This window comes from Canis lupus, chromosome X, assembly GCF_048164855.1.
Source record: "Canis lupus baileyi chromosome X, mCanLup2.hap1, whole genome shotgun sequence".
In the NCBI taxonomy this organism is placed as follows: Eukaryota; Metazoa; Chordata; class Mammalia; order Carnivora; family Canidae; genus Canis; species Canis lupus.
Window position 1 is genome coordinate 78,731,895 of NC_132876.1, and position 20,738 is coordinate 78,752,632.

At 44.6% G+C, this 20,738-nt stretch overlaps 1 protein-coding gene across 1 annotated transcript in view; it reads left to right on the forward strand.

Moving 5' to 3' along the window:
• FGD1 (FYVE, RhoGEF and PH domain containing 1) overlaps positions 1 to 20,738 on the forward strand; it is a 44,425-nt gene that overhangs the window by 22,117 nt on the left and 1,570 nt on the right. Inside the window, exons 7-17 of the mRNA XM_072816065.1 lie at positions 1,549 to 1,705; positions 1,811 to 1,949; positions 12,994 to 13,052; positions 13,190 to 13,336; positions 13,690 to 13,782; positions 13,948 to 14,027; positions 17,654 to 17,684; positions 18,194 to 18,295; positions 18,666 to 18,791; positions 18,968 to 19,129; positions 20,427 to 20,570. Coding sequence (XP_072672166.1) covers positions 1,549 to 1,705; positions 1,811 to 1,949; positions 12,994 to 13,052; positions 13,190 to 13,336; positions 13,690 to 13,782; positions 13,948 to 14,027; positions 17,654 to 17,684; positions 18,194 to 18,295; positions 18,666 to 18,791; positions 18,968 to 19,129; positions 20,427 to 20,570 — 1,240 coding nt within the window. The remainder of the gene's footprint in view (positions 1 to 1,548; positions 1,706 to 1,810; positions 1,950 to 12,993; positions 13,053 to 13,189; positions 13,337 to 13,689; positions 13,783 to 13,947; positions 14,028 to 17,653; positions 17,685 to 18,193; positions 18,296 to 18,665; positions 18,792 to 18,967; positions 19,130 to 20,426; positions 20,571 to 20,738) is intronic.

A 20,738-nucleotide genomic window follows, 5' to 3' on the forward strand; every position in this document is an offset into this window, starting at 1 on the left:
GGAGCCAGATTGGCTGGGTTCAAATTTAAGCTCTGCCCTTTGCTAGCTTTGTGACATTAAGCAAGTTTCTTAAATCACTATGGTTCAGTTTCCTCCTCTATGTAATGAGGATAATAATAATGGCCTACTTTGTAGGGTTGTTTTAAGGATTTAAATGAGTTGATCCATGTCAAGAGTTTAGAACAGCATCCTGTATACAATAAGCGCTCAATGTCAACAGTTGTTTGTTTGTCTTTTTTTAATATCAGATCTATGATAGAGCTGAGAATGGAAGGCTGTAGGAATCCAGACAAATGGACTAAACCTAGTCTGGAGTTAGAGAAAGATTCAAGGAGGAGCTGATTTCTGAGCTGAGTCCTGAGGTAGAAGGAGGCAATCTGCCAGCCACCAGCTCTCCTCTACCAATCTGTCCTTTAAAGTCTGTACCACCTGCCATAACGGTCTTTCAGAAAAATCAGACCATGTTACTTCCTGCTTAAAATCATCTCCATGCTCAGGGCGCCTGGGTGGCTCAATCGGTTAAGCATCTGCTTTTGGCTCAGGTCATGATCCCAGGGTCCTGGGATCAAGTCCCACATTGGGCTCTCCACTCAGCAGGGAGCCTGCTTCTCCCTCTCCCTCTGTCCCCCTCACCCTACTTATGCGCTTGCTCGCTGGATCTCTCTTCCTCTCTCTCTGTCTCAAATAGATGAATGAAATCTTTTTAAAAAAATCATCTCCAGGGATCCCTGGGTGGCTCAGCGGTTTGGCGCCTGCCTTCGGCTCAGGCATGATCCTGGAGACCCAGGGTCGAGTCCCACATCAGGCCCCCTGCATGGAGCCTGCTTCTCCCTCTGCCATGTCTCTGCCTCTCTCTTTCTCGGTGTCTCTCATGAATAAATAAATAAAATATTTAAAAAAAAATAATCTCCATGCGCCCCACACCCACAGGATAAAGTATGTCTCCCTCACCAGACTATAACCATGCGTGGCTAGCATGAAGCCAGTTCCTACATCTTCCCAACTGACTGTTACTCCTGAGGGAGAGGCCTGGCCTGATTCTTGTGTGTCCCTCAGCTGCCCGTGAGCAATGAGGGCTAAGCCCAGGTCTAGTCCTGTGTGTCCCTCAGCAAACTGTGACTCCTGAGAGGATAACCAGGCTTCACTTTGTCTTCCCTATTAGACAATGACTCCGTTGGGGCTCTGTTGACTCATTTGTGTCTTCAGAATTACCCAGCATAAGGCTAGGCCCAGAATCAATAATAAGTGTATGAAGTGGCCCTTGCAGTGAGGTCAGAGAAGGTATTTCAGGACATGTTATTCCTGGTACTAGAGAAGGGCAAAATTGGGGCAGGTGGCAGTCAGGGCCATGGTTCCAGGTCAAGCTGTGCCTTTTGGCCTAATTGGCCTATAACATAAGCAGCAATTCCAGAGGAGCAGACTGGCTGAGAAGTAGATTTCTAGGAATGCAATGAGAATAGCTTACCTAGGACTAGAGACCTAGAACCCTGGGGGAATTCTGGGGGACAAGGATCAGCAGGACCATGCCAGCCCCTGCTTCTACCCCAGGGACCGCTACCCACGCATCGGAGACATCCTGCAGAAGCTGGCGCCCTTCCTCAAGATGTATGGCGAGTATGTGAAGAACTTTGACCGTGCTGTGGAGCTGGTCAACACCTGGACAGAGCGCTCCACCCAGTTTAAAGTAATCATCCATGAGGTGCAGGTAAGCAATGAAGCTGGACAGGACAGCCTGGGGAGGAGAGGTCTGCAGGGACCCAGTGAGGGGTTTATGGCCAGACCTGAGCTGCTCTGCTTCTGCCTGTCACAGAAGGAGGAAGCCTGTGGCAACCTGACATTGCAGCACCACATGCTGGAACCTGTGCAGCGCATTCCCCGCTATGAGCTGCTTCTCAAGGACTATCTCTTAAAGCTGCCCCATGGCTCCCCGGACAGCAAGGACGCCCAAAGTGAGTGCACACATCCGGGCCCTGCCTCGCCCCATCCTCCAACACTTAACTCACAGGGTCAGCCTTCCATTGCAGCATAATGAGATTCCAGGATAGGCTCTCCAAACTGAAAGCTGCCTGTGAAAGGCCCACAGAGGCCCTGGAGTGAGACCTCAGGCTGAACCTCCAGGTTGAGATCTCTGCCTGAGTACCCAGACAGAGCACTCAGGAGTCCCCCAGTCTGAAGTCCCCAGCTGGAACCCCCAAGTTTGAAGAGCATGCCCAGAATGCTCCCCTAGGGGGAGCCATCTGTTTTCTAGGCCAAGACCCCAAGACTGAGCCCTAGACTCATCCTCAGATGAAGTTGCCCGGAGTCCAAAGCCTCTGCCCCATGAGCCCAGACCGACCCCTCAGGCCAAGCCCTCTTTACCAAATCTCCATAGCTGAGCTCCCCATGAAGATATTTGTCTCATCGAGCCCCTGACTTTTCCATCATCCACATTTAGAGCTCCCCTCTGTGTCACCAGCTGCTACCTAGGATGAACCTCATAAAAAACCTCCCAAGTCTGATTAAGGCCCCACAGAATCAACTCTTTGGAACTGAGCACCCCAGGCTGGACCCCATATTTTCTACCTCCAAGATTTTGATCTCTAGTCTGAATTAATGCCTCCTCAGACTGAGTCCTCACACTGACCACTAGAAAAGTATCTCATTCTGATTCCTCCAGTATGAGGCCCACACAAATACACCCCCACCGCCACACCCAGGGTCACATCTCCAAGAGTGCTTCCCCAGAGTCTCCCCAACTTCCTCTCCCCAGAGCATCATTTCCATTCATCCCTTCATTAATATAGCAATTATTTACTGAGCACCTTAGTTCTGCAAATTGGTGCTGGCACAGAGGATAAGGGAAGTAAACAAGATAGCAGATAATAAAGAGAACTGATAAATACACAGGAGAACATTAGGTAGGTGCTACATGTAATTCGGAGAATACGAGGGTGATGTGACAGGGATGGCGGAGGTGGGGGGCTTCCTTTAGGTTGGGTGGCCTCTCTGAATAGAAGATATTTGAGTCAGACCTGAATGACAAGAAGAAGGGAGCCACTCCCCAACTGGGCAGGAACATATTCCCCAGAGGCAACAGCAAGTACAGAGTTCCTGGGGGGAAGGGGTGGCAGCTTGCAAATCTCTGGACCAACAAGAGAGCCAGTATGACTTGAGCGTGATAAGTGAAGGTAGAATGGTAGAAGTAGGGTTGGAGAGAGGAGCGAGACTTTAAAGGCCAGGCTAAGGAGATGGATTTTATTCTGAGTGCAGTGGTTGGCCATTGGAAGATTTTGACCAGGATTACTTGGGAAGCAAGAGAGGGAGCTGAGAGACCAGTAAGAAGCCTTTGCAATAATCTTAGTGAGAAAAGTTGGCTTGGATGAGGGGAGTAGAAGTAAGAGCAGTGGAAGTAGTGAGAAATGGTTGGATTCAGGATATATTATATTTGGAAGCAGCACCAAAAGAACCAGGGTGGAATGGGTGTGAGTCTTGGGAAGAAAAGCCAAGAATTACTAGTAGAATTTTTGGCTAGTGGTGATAGTTCTTGAGATGAGCTTAAGGAGGTTGATTTTGGACATGTTCAAAGTGAGCTACCAGGTAGGTACGTAGTCTAGAATCTAGGGAGAGGGATTTGGATGTCACTGGCTCATGGTATTCAAAGCTGTGAGGCTGGCCACAATCAACAAAAGAGTGAAAGTAAGTGGAGAAGAAATAGGGGCCAAGGGCAAGCTTAGGGAAGTGGAATCAGCAAAAGACTTAAGAAGGAGCAGCCCTAAAGGTAGGATGAAAGTTAGGAAAGTGTGGGGGGCTAATCAGGAGCAGACACTTGTGTCCACTGCTGTGTCTTCTTCCCAAATTGAGCCCCCTCCATCCTACCACATGGGACACTTTGCTACCAAGCCTGGACCTCTAGAAAGAGTGAGAACCCTAGGACGTTTGACAGCTGGACTCTACAAACAGACATCTGCAGACTAAGTGCCTCAGTCATCTCCCCAAATGAGAATCCCCACTGAAGTGCCAGGAGGAGCTACATAACCTAAATCTCGAGAAAGAGCCTTCCAGACTGATTCCCTGGAAGCAGTTCCATAGGCTGACATCTCCAACCTGAGCCCTCAGGCTGAATCCTAAGGTCCCCATTATAGAATCCCCCCCCACACACACACACACACTGATTTCCCCAAACTAAGATCTGGGCCTTCAGAATGTTCTTGTTGTGAACTCTGAGAGTGGGTTCCCAGCCCTCAGCCTGAGGTCCCACAGGGAAATCCCCCCCAGAGAACTTCCCATTCTGATCTCCACAGCCACCATTCTATAAACAAGTATTGCCAAATTTAGCACTCCCGATTAACACCCCCATTTACTGTCCCTCAAGCTGTGACATCTATCCTGAGCCCAAAAGATTGACTCTTTTGTCAGGGACAGATCAATGCTATTGACTGAGACACATGAGCCCTCAGACTGATTTCTACAGTTCCCCAAAGGGAACCCTAAGATTAAGCTGCCAAGTCTGAGCTCCAGACAGACTCCAGATTGTGTCCTCCCTAACCTCAGTCCCCCAGACTGCAGACTCCTGTGTTCATCCCCTTCACTGTGGAAGAATGCCCTAGATTTTCTCCCAAATGAAGTCTGATCCTCCAAATCTCATCTTCTCAGTCTTAATTCCCAGACTGACTGCCCACAAAAAGCCCCCCACCCCAAATTTTCTACCTTGCAGCCTTGAATTCACAGATTGAGATTCCCAGGCTGAGCCCTGCAGAATGAGGTCTCCAGACTGGGCTCCGTATTGAGATCCAGGAAGGATACCTCACTGCCACACTGAGTCTCCACATTTTATAACCCTCCAACTGGGATCCCCAGAAGAAACCTCCTGTCTCATTTCTCCACTCAGAGCCCATGGATTCTACAAAATCGCATATCCGCGTTGGGCTTCCAGGACTGAGTTCTTCCATTTTATTTCCACACTGGGCCTCTAGCATGACATTTCCAAACTGAAATTCCTCAAGTGAGCTCCCTGTGATGAACCCCCAAAATGAGTTGCTGGTGTAATATTCCTAAACTGGGCACCAGATGAGTCCCTTTTACCAACTATGTGTTCCTGGGCAAGCTGCTTGGTCTCAGTTTTCTCATGTGTAGAAGGGGCATGATATTGATAACTCCTTCATAGAGCTATTTTCAGGATAAATGAGATAAACCAGGTAAAGCCATCAGCACAGTGCCTAGCACATGGTAGATGCCCAATATTAGCAGTTTTTATTACTGAATTCCCTGGCTGATACCTTCCCTGCTGAATGCCAATTAAATCAGCCCCTAGATTGAGTTCACCTAACTTAGCTTCCTATTGTACCAATCTCAACCCTATCTGAGTCCCCAGAATGAACCTCAGAGCTTGAATGTGCCCAACTGAGCTCCCCATGCTAAGCCCAAAGATGAGCCCAACGCCTGTCCCGCACAGGAAAGAATTTTCCAGTCCAGTTTTCTGAGCTGCTCAGAATGAGAATTTCTGAATGAAAGACAGTCCAAGATATGCTCACTATGCTACCCAGCCCAAGATCTTAAGCTGACCTTCCAATTTTTTACCCCTCAGACTACAATTCCCCAGGCTGAATCCCAGAAAGTACCTTAAGGCCTGACCCCCACTGAATCATATCTCTGGTTCCCTAGACTCACTCTCCCACTTTCTACTTCCCTAACTGAACTCTGAAACCTGGGCTCTAGACTGGGTTCCTCAAACCAGGCCAGGTGGAACTGCTGGCCTGAACTGCCTACCATGAGCCCGAGACTGGACTCCAAACCCAGACTGCCAAACCCCACCAAAACTTCCAAGCCAAACCCCTACACTAAGTTCCTTAAACTGCACTCCCTAGTCCAAAGCCTCAAATGAAATTCTAGACTGACATCCCCACATTGGAACCACCTCCCCTCAAGACAGCCTATGCACACTGGACCCCTGGAGATACCAGTGTGCACTCCACACAAGACATCTCAGGACAGACTTCCTGATAGCAAAGCCTCTACTCTGAACCCAGTGACCTGCACCAGCCTGAATTTGTATGTCCACAGCTTACCAGAGTCTTTTTCCTGTCCCTTCCCTGGCTACCTCTGACCTCTACCGCCCAACATGGCCCTGCCCTGGGGTGCAGGAGGTGCAGAATGGGTAGGAGAAGGGGCAGATAACAGGGAAGTTCCAGCTCTGATGTCAACTCAGCTGCTTCCCAGGAAGATAAGGCCACCACTTCTTCTCTCTGAGTCTGTTTCCTCATTTTGGACAAACAGTGCACAATCACGCCTGTCTTATAGAATTGGTGTGAGGATTGGAAGGATCTCATTTATTCAAACCATCTGATGGGGAGCACTGGAGACAGGGGAAGGGGGGTACACTGGCCCCATCCTAGGGCGTTCCTCATCTACTGGGGGATGCAGATTTGTAAATGCATGATGAACACATAGTGTGACTAGTGGGACAGAGGGGAGTGCAGAGGAACATGGGAACTGTGACAGGGTCCCGACCCAGCCTATGAACTCAGAGCAGGTTTACTAGAGAAGGCAAGCTGAATCCAGTTAGCCAGATGAAGCAAGACAGCACATATTTAGGGAGGTACATGTGGAGAAAGTTGGAGAGGTCAGCAGAAGCCAGATCTCCAAGGGCTTTCAATGCCAGGCTAAGGGGCTGCGTCTTTTCCCCTGCAGATACGAGGGAGCTATTGACAGATTGAAGCAGAAGAGTGGCAGCAGTTTGTGAGAAAGATCCCTCTGGCAGCTAGGGTGGAAGAGGAGTTGAAGATTAGAGCCTCTTGAAAGGCCCGATTAAGACAAGGAGTACCAGGACATGGTCATGGAGGGACAACCTCCTAGAAAAGCAGACTTGGTTTGCCAACAGTATGGACCCTCTTCAGAAGCACCTGTACTCCTCCCTCACAGGCATATTTTCTAGTGGGAAAATTCAGCAGCATACAGACAAAAGTGAGATATGGTACAGCTGTAGCCGGGCCTCAAGCATGGGCAGGATTTGTTAGTGTGGGGGGATGTATAGGGACTTATTTCAAGATTTTTTTTTCCCTGATGATACCTAGTCACTATAGAAAATATGGAAATTACAGAAAAGATGAAAGAGGTAGAAAAAAAGATCACCTGTGATACAAGCCCCCAGAGAAGAAGCATAATGAACATTTTGACTTGTATTCTTCCTGGTTTTTTTTAATACACATATATTTGCGAATTCAAGATCATTCAGTATATACTACTTGGTATCCTTTTCTTAAAATATCCTGAGCAGGGGCACCTGGGTGGCTTACTCAGTTAAGCTTCTGCCTTCCGCTCAGGTCATGATCCCAGGGTCTGAGATAGAGCCCCACGTCAGGCTCTCTGCTCAGCAGGGAGCCTGCTTCTCCCTCTCTGCCCCTACCCCTGTTTGTGCTCTCTCTCTCTCTTTCAAATAAATAAATAAAATCCTTAAAAATATCCTGAACATTTCACAAATTATGAAAAACTCTGTATAAGCATCACTTGTAGAGGATGTCCAGTATTCCATTATATGAATGCACATTAATTTATTTAACTGAACTCTGACAGTTGGACATTTTTATTTTTAGAGAGAGAGAATGCATGTGGTCAGGGGAGGGGCAGAGGGAAAGGGAGAGAGAGAATCTTAAGCAGTACTCCACATGGAGCCTGACACAGAGCTTGATCTCATGACCCTGAGATCATGACCGGGGCCAAAATCAAGAATCAGTCGCTTAACAAACTGAGCCACCCAGGCACCCCTACAGTTGGAAATTTTTGTTTCTGGTTGACACTGTTGTCAACACCACTGTAATGAAAGTGTACTTACACATAGAATGTGTGTTTTCTCTTTTTTATTTATTATTTATTTTAATTCCAGTATAGTTAACCTACAGTGTTATATTACTTTCAGGTGCACAAGACAGTGATTCAACAATTTTTTTAAAATTTTTTTATTGGAGTTCAATTTGGCAACATATAGCATAACACCCAGTGCTCATCCCATAAAGTGCCCCCCAGTGCCTGTCACCCAGTCACCCCATCCCCCCACCCACCTCCCCTTCCACTACCCCTTGTTCGTTTCTCAGTTAGGAGTCTCTCATGTTCTGTCACCCTCACTGATATTTCCCACTCATTTTCTCTCCTTTCCCTTCCATTCTCTTTCACTATTTTTTATATTCCCTAAATGAATGAGACCATATAATGTTTGTCCTTCTCTGATTGACTTATTTCACTCAGCATAATACCCTCCAGTTCCATCCATGTTGAAGCAAATGGTGGGTATTTGTTGTTTCTAATGGCTGAGTAATATTCCATTGTATACATAGACCACAGCTTCTTTATCCACTCATCTTTCGATGGACACTGGGGCTCCTTCCACAGGTTGGCTATTGTGGACATTGCTGCTAGAAACATTCGGGTGCAGGTGTCCTGCTGTTTCACTGCATCTGTATCTTTGGGGTAAATCCCCAGCAGTGCAATTGCTGGGTTGTAGGGCAGATCTATTTTTCACTCTTTGAGGAACCTCCACACAGTTTTCCAGAGTGGCTGCACCAGTTCACATTCCCAGCACCAGTGCAAGAGGGTTCCCCTTTCTCCACATCCTCTCCAGCATTTGTTGTTTCCTGTCTTGTTAATTTTCCCCATTCTCACTGGTGTGAGGTGGTATCTCATTGTGGTTTTGATTTGTATTTCCCTGATGGCAAGTGATGCGGAGCATTTTCTCATGTCCTTTTTGGCCATGTGTATGTCTTTTTTGGTGAAATTTCTGTTCATGTCTTTTGCCCATTTCATGATTGCGTTGTTTCTTTCTTTGATTCAACAATTTTATACATAACCCATTTCTCATCAAGACAAGTGCACTCCTTAATCCCCATCACCTGTTTAACCCATCTCCACCCCTCTTCTCTCTAGTAACAATCCGTTCCTTCTCTATTGTTAAGAGTCTATTTCTTGATTTCTCTCTCTTAATTTTTTCCTTTTGCATGTTTTGTCACTTAAATTCAACATATGAGTGAAATCATATATTTGTCTTTCTCCAACTGACTTAGTTCACTTAGTATCATACCCTCTAGTTCCATCCATGTCATTGCAAATGGCAAGACTTCATTCTTCTTATGAAAAGAATGGCTGAATAATATTCCATCACACACACACCCCACATCTTCTTTACCATCTATCCATGAACACTTGAGCTGCTTCTAAAATTTGGTTATTATAAGTTGTGCTGTTATAAACGTTGGCATGCATGTATCTCTTTGGCTTAATATTTTTGTATTTGGGGAGTAAATACCTAGTAGTGTGATTACTGATCCTAGGGTAGTTCTATTTCTAGCTTTTTGAGGAACTTCCAGGCTGTTTTCCACAGTGGCTGCACCAGTTTGCACTCCCACTAACAGTGTACAAGGGTTCCTTTCTCTCCACATCCTCACCAACACTTGTTTCCTATGTTTTGATTTTACTGATTCTGACAGGTGTGAGGTGATATCTCATTTTGGGTTTTATTTGCATTTCCTTTATGATGAGCAGTGTGGAGCATCTTTTCGTGTATCTGCTGGCCATCTGTATATCGTCTTTAGAGAAATGTCTGTTCATGTCTTCTGCCCATTTCTAATTGGATTATTTGTTTTTTTGGCTTTCAGGTTATATCAGTTCTTTATATATTTTAGATACTAACCCTTTAAAAGAGACCACATTTGCAAATATCTTCTTCCATTCAGTAAATTGTCTTTTCATTTTGTTGATTGTTTCCTTTGCTGTGCAGAAGTTCTTTATTTTGATGTAGTCCCAATACTTTATTTTTTTCTTTTCTTTCCCTTACCTCAGGAGACATATCTAGAAAAAGTTGCTACCTCCATTGTCTGAGAAATTATTGCCTATGTTCTCCTCTAGGATTTTTATGGTTTCAGGCCTCCCATTTAGGTCTTTAATCCATTTTTAATTTATTCTTGTGTATAAGAAAGTGGTCCGGTTTCATTCTTTTGCATGTAACTATCCAGTTTTCCTAATTCCATTTGTTGAAGATACTGTTTCCCATTGCATATTCTTTCCTACTGTGGTCAAAGATTAACTCAGCATAGAATTGTGGATTTCAGGGTCTCTAGATGTCTCAGTTGGTTAAGCGTCTGCCTTTGGCTCAGCTCATGATGCCGAGGTCCTGGGATTGAGCTCCACATCAGGCTCCCTGCTCAGTGGGGAACCTGCTTCTCCCTCTCCTTCTGCTGCTCCCCCTGTTTTTTTTTCTCTCTCTCTGTCAAATTAATAAATAAAATCTTTAAAAAAATCATTGTGGCTTTATTTCAGGGTTTTCTATTCTGTTCGAACTATGTGTCTATTTTTGTGCCATTACCATACTCTTATGTTTACTACAGCTTTGTAGTATAACTTGGAAGTCTGGAATAATGATACCTCCATTTTGTTTTTCTTTTTCAAGATTGCTTTGGCTATTCGGGGTCCTTTGTGGTTCCATACAAATTTTAGGATTATTTTTTCTAATTCTGTAAAAAATGCTGTTGTTGTTTTGAGAGGGATTGCATTAAATGTGTAGATTGCTTTGGGTATAGACATTTTAACAATATTTGTTCTTTCAATCCATGAACATAGAATATCTTTCTCTTTCTTTGTGTCATGTTCAGTTTCTTTCATCAGCGTTTGAAAGTTTTCAGAGTACAGGTCTTACACCTCTTTGGTTAAGCCTATCCCTAGGTACTGTGCAATTGTAAATGGGATTGTTTTCTTAATTTCTCTTTCTGCTTCTTCATTATTAGTATATAGAAATGCAACAGATGTCTGTGTATTGATTTTGTATCCTGTGACTTTATTGAATTCATTTATCAGATCTAGTAGTTTTTTGGTGGAGTCTTTCAGGTTTTCTATATATAGTATCATGTCATCTCCAAATAGGGAAAATTTTACTTCTTCCTTACCAATTTGGATGCCTTTGTTTTCCTGTCTGACTGCTGTGGCTAGGACTTCCAGTACTATGTTGAATAGAGGTGAGAAGAGTAGACATCTTTGTCTTGTTCCTGATATCAAGAGAAAAGCTCTCAGTTTTCCCTACTGAGTATGATGTTCTCTGTGGGTTTTTCATAGATGGCCTTTATTATGTTGAGGTATGTTCCCTCTAAACCTACTTTGTTGTGGGATTTTATCAAGAATAGATGTTGTGCTTTGTCAAATGGTTTTCTACATCTGTTGAGATGATCATATAGTTTTTGTCTTGTCTCCTGTTGAGGTGATGTTATCACGTTGCTTGATTTGCAAATATTGATCCACCCTTGCATGCCGGAAATAAATCCCATTTGATTGTGGTGAATGATTCTTTTTGAAATTTTATTCATTTATTTGAGAGAGAGCAAGTGAGTCAGAGAGCACGAGTAGGGTGAGGGTTAGAGGAAGAAGCGGACTCCCCACTGAGCAGGGAGCCTAATGCGGGCTTCATCCTGGGACCCCGGGATCATGACCTGAGCTGAAGGCAGACAATTTAACCAACTGAGCCACTTAGGCACCCCATGAATGATTCTTTAAATGTATTTTTGGATTCAGTTTGCTAGTATTTTGTTGAGGATTTTTGCATCTGTTCATCAGGGATATTGGCCTACAGTTTTCTTTTCTTGTGGTGCCTTTATCTGGTTTTGGAATCAGGGTAATGCTGGCCTCATAGAATGACTTTGGAAGTTTTCCCTCCTCTTCAATTTCTTGGAATAGTTTGAGAAGAGACATTAACTCTTCTTTAAATGTTTGGTAGAATTTCCTATGAAGTCATGTGGTCCTGCACTTTTGTTTGTTGGGAGGTTTTTTTAATTAATTAATTTATTTTATTTATTTATTTTTTTATTTATGAGTGACACAGAAAGAGAGAGACAGAGAGGCAGAGGCATGGGCAGAGGGAGAAGCAGGCTCCATGCAGGAAGCCTGATGTGGGACTCGATCCTGGGACTCCGGGATAATACCCTGAGCCACCCAGGCAACTCTGTTGGGAGTTTTTTTTATTACTGATTCAATTTCCTTGGTAATAATAAGACTGTTCATATTTTCTATTTCTTCCTGCTTCAGTTTTGGTAGGTTATATGTTTCTAGAAATTTATCCATTTCTTCTAGGTTGTCCAGTTTGCTGGCATATAGTTTTTCACAATATTCTCTTACAGATATTTGTATTTCTGTGATGTTGGTTGTTATTTTTCCTCTCTCATTTATGATTTTATTTATTTGAGATCTTTTCCCCCTTTTTTTCAATGAATCTGGCTAGGGAGTTCTTGGTTTTGTTGATTAAAATGTATATTTTCTTAGGATAGATTCCTATAATCAATATTATTGACACAAAGAATAGGCTCATCTCTTTGTTTCTTTATATATGGCTTTTTTCTTTTTTTTTAATTTTTTATTTATTTATGATAGTCACACAGAGAGAGAGAGAGAGAGAGGCAGAGATATAGGCAGAGGGAGAAGCAGGCTCCATGCACCGGGAGCCTGATGTGGGATTCGATCCCGGGTCTCCAGGATCGCACCCTGGGCCAAAGGCAGGTGCCAAACTGCTGCGCCACCCAGGGATCCCTTTTTTTTTTAATTTTTTATTTATTTAGCTTTTTTCTGATTATAAAAGTAATACATACTCTTTGTCAAAAATATGGAAAATACAGAAAAATCTAAAGAACACAGTAAAAACCACCCATAGCATAGACCCACCATCCAGAGATGGTCAACTCTTTAAATATGGCTATGTTTCTTTTCAGTTACCTATGTAATTATTATTATAGTTATTTTTAATGGTAATAATAATCCTAAGTTTGCATGTTATTCACTGCCAGTTATTCCATGCAGTATGATTCTGTTATTGTGGAATTAATTGAGATAGTTTCTGATTTTAAGTGATGCTGCTATGGACATCCTTGGGGCTGGTGCTTTCTGGGACAGGGAGGGTGTATTTAGGCCAGGAGGAAGCATTCAGGGAGCAAAGAAGCTCCCAAGAGCCTCCTCTCTGCTAGTTCCCCGTTTGACCTCCCACTCTGCCCACAGAGTCTCTGGAGCTGATAGCCACAGCAGCAGAGCACTCTAATGCTGCCATCCGCAAAATGGTGAGTGGCCCTTCTAGCCCCTGCCCTTCCTTAGCCACCCACCTGTGGTGTCTTTGTACTGGGGAACTTGCTATTTCTGGACATGTAAGGGGCAGCCAGCACCCCAACCCTGCCTTCTGGTTACTGTCTCCTGCCAGGAGCGAATGCACAAGCTGCTGAAGGTATATGAGCTGCTAGGGGGTGAGGAAGACATTGTCAGCCCCACCAAAGAGCTCATAAAAGAAGGCCATATCCTTAAGCTGTCAGCAAAGAATGGGACCACTCAAGACCGATACCTCATACTAGTAAGTGCCAGGTGTGGGGTTGCACACATTGGGTACTCACTCAAGACTATACCTCTTGCTAGCCATTCTTTCCTCTATTAATTCATTGTATTTTTACCACCTACACTAGGGATTTTTTTTTCTCTACTTCAGAGGTGATGTAACTAAGACTTGGAAGTGACTTGCCATAGATCACCCAACTAGAAAGCGACTCCCATGCCTAGGCTCTTTCCTCGTGACCATTGTGCTCAATCTGGGCTGTGCTTTCTCCATCTGTTGCCTTGATTCCCCAACAATAAAGCTTCAGGAGTCCTATAAGGATAGGGGGCTGGGCCACACCTCTCCACACACATCCCAAAACTTTTCCTTCGTAGTTCAACGACCGCCTCCTTTACTGCGTGCCCAGGCTGCGGCTCCTTGGCCAGAAGTTTAGCGTACGGGCACGCATTGATGTTGATGGCATGGAGGTGAGCACCAGGAGGTGGGAGATGGGGACCTGGAGTGGGGCCTTGGTGCTGGGAGGAATAAAGTTGTTCTGCTCTGACCCCAAGTCTTTGCGTGCATGTGTGCAGAGGGTAAGGTCCCTGTGGAGCTTAGTAGTCCTCACAAAGCCTCTTTCTCCCTCCATTCAGCTAAAGGAAAGCTCCAACCTCAATCTGCCTCGGACCTTCCTGGTGTCAGGAAAGCAGCGCTCCCTGGAGCTCCAGGCTAGGTACTTGCCCTTACCTATACCTTCCCTCCAGACCCCTCTTTCGCTTCAGATACAAGGCATTCTAGGCCTTGTGCCAGGCTACCTCCCCAAGGAAGAGATTGTTCCAGAGAAAAGATGGGTACCTTTTCCCAAAGATGCAGCTTTGCTCTTCTGGTGGGTTTTGTTAGAGGAGAGGGAAGAATGAGATATTAATCCAAGCAGGAATGACAACAACATAGTTTATTGTAGATTCAGAGATTTAAGAGAAATCACAATAAAATGCAATCCTTGGTCCATGAAAGTAGCCTAATTTGAGCAAAACCCTAAAATATATTTGCAAGAAAATAGGGAAAATCTAAGTGTGAGCTGAACAATAGCTGTTGGGGAATTATTGCTAACTTTTTCAGGTGTGATAATGGTATAATGGTTATACAGGAGAATGGCCTTGTTTTTTTCATGTTGCACATTGAAGATTTAGTATCATGATATCTGTAATTTATTTTTAAATGATTTATCAACCAAAAAATACATACACATGTACATATATTCACACACATAAATACATACATACATATACATATATATGAAGTAAATATAGCAAAATATTTTTTAAATTTGCATCTATAGGATAGGCATACATTTAATGAATTTGTGTTATCCTGTCTTTTTTGTACACTTGAAATTTTTTATAAACTTTTAAAAATAGTAGCATTTAAAAATAATGCCTAGCCATTTAATAAAGAGGCTTTCACATCCATCCTCTACTTGGATGATTATAATAATAGCTCACATTTAGTGAAGACTTGCTCTTATGCTAGGCACTGTTTTAAGTTAATTTTAACTTAATTTAAGTTTAAACTGACTAGTTGAATCCTTAACACAACCGTTGAAGTAGCTACTGTTACCATCAATCCCATTTCACAGATGAGCAAACCAAGGCACAGAAGAGTTGTGTACTTTGCCCAACATCCCACAGCCAGAAAGGAGCAGAGCTGGAAATAGAGCTCATGCTGCCTGCTGAGGGCCCAAGTGATACGGTATCATGGTCAGGGTCAGGGCCAGAGAATGGATGCATATGAGTAGATGATCTGTTTCTGACAGGCTGCAAGGAAGTGAGAAATGAGAGTCAGAAGCCTCATTGCTGGGATTGCATGGAGGCAGGAAAGAGAGATGAATATGGCTAGAAGGTGTCCTCCTAGAGGATGCAAGATAGGTGTTGGCTTTGAAGCTCTGGGAGACTGAGAGACCATCAGCAGCCAGGAAGCAAGAACAAAGTAAATGATGGGCACATCCAGGAGAGGGCTCAGCAGAACCGGAGTGACAAGTCACATGACTCAGCTCTTCCGCTGGGAGGATGGGAGGGAGGGGGCCTCAGAGAGACAATGGAGCCAAAAGGAGTACTGAGCAGTGCAGGATTTCCTCCTACTGGCAGAGGAAAGTCATGAAGGCTTTGCAATTGCTTTGCAATTGATTGTACTGCCCTTTAAAAAATTTTTAATGAAAAATTTCAAATATCCAGAAAATTAGAAATACAACAAACACCCATATACCTACCATTTAAACAATTGGTACTCAACCTTGGCAATGCAGGAATCAGCTGGGGAGCTTTTAAAAAATACTGATGTCTTAAGGGGCACCTGGCTGGCTCAATCAGTAGAGCATGTGACTCTTGGTCTTGGGATTATAGGTTCAAGCCCCACGTTGGGGGGATTACTTAAAATATTTTTTAAAATACCGATGTCTGAGACCCACCCCCAAAGACGGAATTTGTCTGGGATACAGCCTCAACATGAGTTTTAAAAGCTCCCTTGGTGGTTTTAATGTGTGCATCAGGGTTTGGGACCACTACTGACTTAGAAGTCAACAACAATTGACATTTTGCCATATATAGCTTTGGCTAAATCATTATAAATTAAAGACATGATACTTCACCCCAGGCCTTTCCTCTATTTGCACACACACACACATACATACACACACACATTTTCTTTCTATATTGTATTATGAAAATATTCCAGGGCAGCCCGGGTGGCTCAGCAGTTTAGCGCCACCTTAAGCCCAGGGTGTGATCCTGGAGACCTGGGATCCAGTCCCAAGCGTCAGGCTCCCTGAATGGAGCCTACTTCTCCCTCTGCCTGTGTCTCTGCCTCTTTCTCTCTATGTGTCTCTGATGAATAAATAAAATCTTTTAAAAATAAAAAAAAGAAAATATTCCAAAATATAGAAAAGTTTAAAGAATTATACAGTGAACAACTGCAAACCGACCATATAGTTTCTACAAGTATTAACATTGTGCTATATTTAATCACAGACCTATCCTTTTATCCATCCACCAGTCCATCTGATTTATTAACACGCATTTCAAACAGTTACAGACATCAATACACCCTCACCCCTAAAGACTTTGGTGTGCATATTATTAAGTAGAATTCAATATTTGTTTAGTGTCTTCTCCTTTTCTTGAGGCCAATTTTCAACACAGGGAAATGCACAGGTCTTAAGTGTGTAACATCAGTGAGTTCTGACAAATATAAACACGTCACATGTTTCTAAACAAAAATGGAAAGTTATATGTATTGTATATATGTTTTTGCTTAACATATTATAAGCAGCTTTATATACCATTTATGTTGTCTGACAGTAATGATGTACCATCATTTCTTTTTCTTTATCTGATCCCTTATTGTTGGACACTTAGGCTGTTTCCAATTTTTCATAATAAATAGCATTGCAATGGACATTCTTGCAGTTAATATTAGCTCATAGCCTTAATTTTTCATGAAGTGATTCTAAGGATGTAGTCAGAATTTCCTATTAGAAAAATACTTTTGATGTCTGGTGTGTCAATATGGAAGGGGATTAGAAGAGACCAAGCAGGAGTCAGCCAAGAAGCTAGGTCCTATTCCTAGTGAGCAGTTTATGGGAGCTGTACCAGCATAGAGGCCCTGGAGGCTCCAGGGCAGACAGGAGAGGTAGGAAGGGAAGGAAAAGGAAGAGTTCACTTACACCGATTCAGCACCTAGTAGACCAAGGATTGTGCTGGGCACTTACATGTCACCTCAGTTACTGCTCAGAACAACCTAGACTGGTAATTATCTCCATGTAAAATGGAGAAGGAAATGGACTAAAGAAAAACAAACTGCCCTCCTCTCTCAAACTTGCCATTCCAACAACAGGGAACTATTTTGGGTTTCTTGTCTGTTCCATACATTTACACACACCTCACCCATGGCCCTCTACCTGAGGTCCAGCACCTCCTTGAAGAAACCTTCCTTAACAGCCCCCACTCCAATTCCAGGCTGGGGCAGGTCTCTTCTTCTGGGCTCCTCAGCCCTATTTTCACCCTGTCATGGCGCTTATCCCCCTGTACTGTCCTTGGCCATCTCCCCTCCTAGACCGTGCACTCCTTAAGGGTAGGGTTCTCTCTGAGTTCCGAGTTCCTAGCACAGGGTCTGGAAAGTATTAGTAATTGTTGAAAAAACAAACTCAGACGGGCTACATGACTTGCCAAAGATCACACGATAAGTTAAAGACCAGAAGATCAAAACCCCGGTCTGACTCCAAAACACTTGCTCTTTACCACTCTAGTTGCTTTTGGTTGGCCTGCCTAACCCAACATTTTTCTTTCCCCCCCCCCAACCCCCAAGGACTGAGGAGGAGAAGAAAGACTGGGTCCAGGTAACATCCAAGAAGGTTTTGTGGTAGGGGGCTGGAAGAGCATTAACAGGTCTCCTTGGGGTTGGTGGACTCTCCCCTAAAACTCATATCAGACCAGAATGGGCCTGGACACCTGCTTTCCAACAAACATTACCATCCCCACTTTACAGATGAGCAAACTGAGGTCCAAAGGTTAAAAGGATACGCAAATTTTTCTTTTAGGAAGCTGGCTCTGCTGAGAGTGTAGCCCCAGTAAATTAAATCCTGTGAAACCTTAAGCCCAGACAGTGGCCAGGAAGACCTTCTGAGGTTTTTCAACCACTGAATCCCCTCCCCCATTTCACAAATCTAAGAACTGAGACTTGGAGTTGGGATTGGGCTTGCTCAGGATCATATGCCTAGCAAGGAGCAGTTTGGTCTAGAAGCCACCTTTTTTGACCCGAGGCTTGGTCATAGGAAGGTGAGGTGAGGGTGGAAACAGGTGAATTGTGAGGTGATCTGACCCTTATTTCTCACAACCCCCTCTACAGGCCATCAACTCCACACTCCTGAAGCATGAACAGACGCTGGAGACCTTCAAACTGTTGAACTCAACAAACAGGGAAGATGAAGACACACCTCCTAACTCTCCAGTAAGAGTCCCCACCCCCTTCTCCTGCAATGGGACCTCTCCCAGGCTTCCAAGTCCCCACTTTATGTTGAGATGATCCATTCCTCTTACCAGAGAGTAAAGATCAGAGAGGCAGTGCATGACCTCAGAAGCCCAGACTTCTGAGGTATGGCTGCAGCAAAATCATTGGGGAAACCGAGGCCCAGAAAGTCAAAATGACTTGTCTTCAGTAGCACAGTGAGGTAGGGACAGAGCAAGGACTCAAAGGCAGGTCTTCTGAATGTATCTGCCACCTCCCAATGATGATCCAAGCCTTGGGGCAGAGGGCAGGGGCTGGCTGGACTGGGCTGGGGAGTAGCTATCTGTGACCTGGGACCTGGCCCTCTCTCCAGAACGTGGATCTTGGGAAGCGGGCACCTACACCCATCCGAGAAAAGGAAGTCACCATGTGCATGCGCTGCCAGGAGCCCTTCAATTCCATCACCAAACGCAGGCACCACTGCAAGGCCTGCGGGCATGTGAGTTTTGGCAGGCAGGGGCAGAGCTAGGGAGGGGACAGGCTGGCAGCCCAAAGGCCCAATTCTGAGTGGGTTACCCTCCAAGTGGGGGAGGCCATGAGTCTACTGTGGGAGTTGATACACTGAAGGGAAAGATCGGCAGGAACCAGGCTGTTTTTGCCCACTTGCCACCCCAGGTGGTTTGTGGGAAGTGCTCCGAGTTCCGGGCCCGCCTCATCTATGACAACAACCGCTCCAACCGTGTGTGCACTGACTGCTACGTGGCCTTGCATGGGGTGCCTGGGAGCAGCCCAGCCTGCAGCCAGCATACACCCCAGCGCCGGAGGTCTATCCTGGAGGTAAGAGCCAGGTCCCCAATTAACACTCCCACACTGACCACGTGGGCCCCAGCCACACACCCAGTGTGATTGATGCCTGAGCATCTCTGAAATGCTAGGGTGCCATTTGCATCCACTGAACAAGTGACCCAGGCTTGGAGTGAGTAAAATGAGTGCAAGAATGAAAGACTAATTTTTATTTAAGTGCTTTAGACATTTAATCCTCACAGTAACTAATCTATCCATGCTATTACTATCCCTGTGTTACATATGAGGAAGCTGAGGCCCAGGGAGTTATTTGCCCAAATTACACAGCCAGCAAGTGGCAGAGCTAGGATGTTTTTTCAATTAACAAATTATCTTTTCTTATTACAAAGTAGAATATGTGTGCTGAAGAATATCAGACAATATACACAAAAATAATAAAAACGCCATATTCCTTCTACCTACTAGATTACCACCATTAACACTTCTGCTGTAGCATGCATGCATATACACACATTTTTTGGGTTTTTTAACCAAATTGAGGTATTTATTTTATTTAACACTTAAAGAATGCTTACTCTGTGAGCGCTGGGTTGGCTGTCAGTTAAGTGGCCAGCTCTTGATTTGGGCTCAGATCATGATCTCAGGGTTGTGAGATCAAGCCCCCGCAGTGAGCTACTCACTCAGCAGAAGTCTGCTTGAGGATTCTCTCTCCCTCTCCCTCTGCCCCTAACCCCCACTTACGTGCACACACTCATTCTAAAATAAATCAATCTTTAAAAAAAAAAAAAGGCTTACTCTGTACCAGGAAGTATTTTGAGCACTTTACATATATTAATTCATTTAATCCTTAAAACAAACCTGTATGCTCTCCCTCCAAGTTGATACATTTTCATCTAGAGCTGGGATTCTGAGCCAGACTGTCTTACCCAGCTAGCTACTCAGTTTCCTTCACCACAATGCTAGGTTGCCTCTTGTTAAATGTAAGGAATGGATTAATGATGAAAGATGGAAAACAGGTGAGGCATAAATGCATAATGACTTGAGGAATAAATGAACTGATGGAAGAAAGGATGCCTGCCCAGCATTTAAGTGCCCCTGCTGAGATACCCCTCCCACCAACTCTTAGGAGACAGCAGCCATGGCAGTTCATCAGACAAGCCTGGCTTTCAATCTTGATTCTAACTCACCGGGGGTGGGAGGTACTGGACATATCACTCCGGCCACCTGAGCTTCAGCTTTATCAATCCCCAAGCTGAGGGGGTGTCAAAGCCAAGAGTAGCTAGGCCAGGCCTTCTGTCATCACTCATGTCCCCTGTGTCTCTGGCCACAGAAACAGGCCTCAGTGGCTGCGGAGAACAGCGTCATCTGCAGCTTCCTACACTACATGGAGAAAGGTGGGAAAGGCTGGCACAAGGCATGGTTCGTGGTCCCTGAGAATGAACCCTTGGTGCTGTACATCTATGGAGCCCCTCAGGTGTGCATCCTATTCCCTCAGATCCTTTCAGCCACCTGGCAAAACCAGGCTGTTCCTCTTCCCCTTCAGTCTTTGACCTCTCCTTGGCCCTGGGGGGCTGGGTAAGCCTAAGGGGAAATCAGAGCCCCTACCCTTGTGAAACAAAGACCACCTAGAGACAAGGAGTGA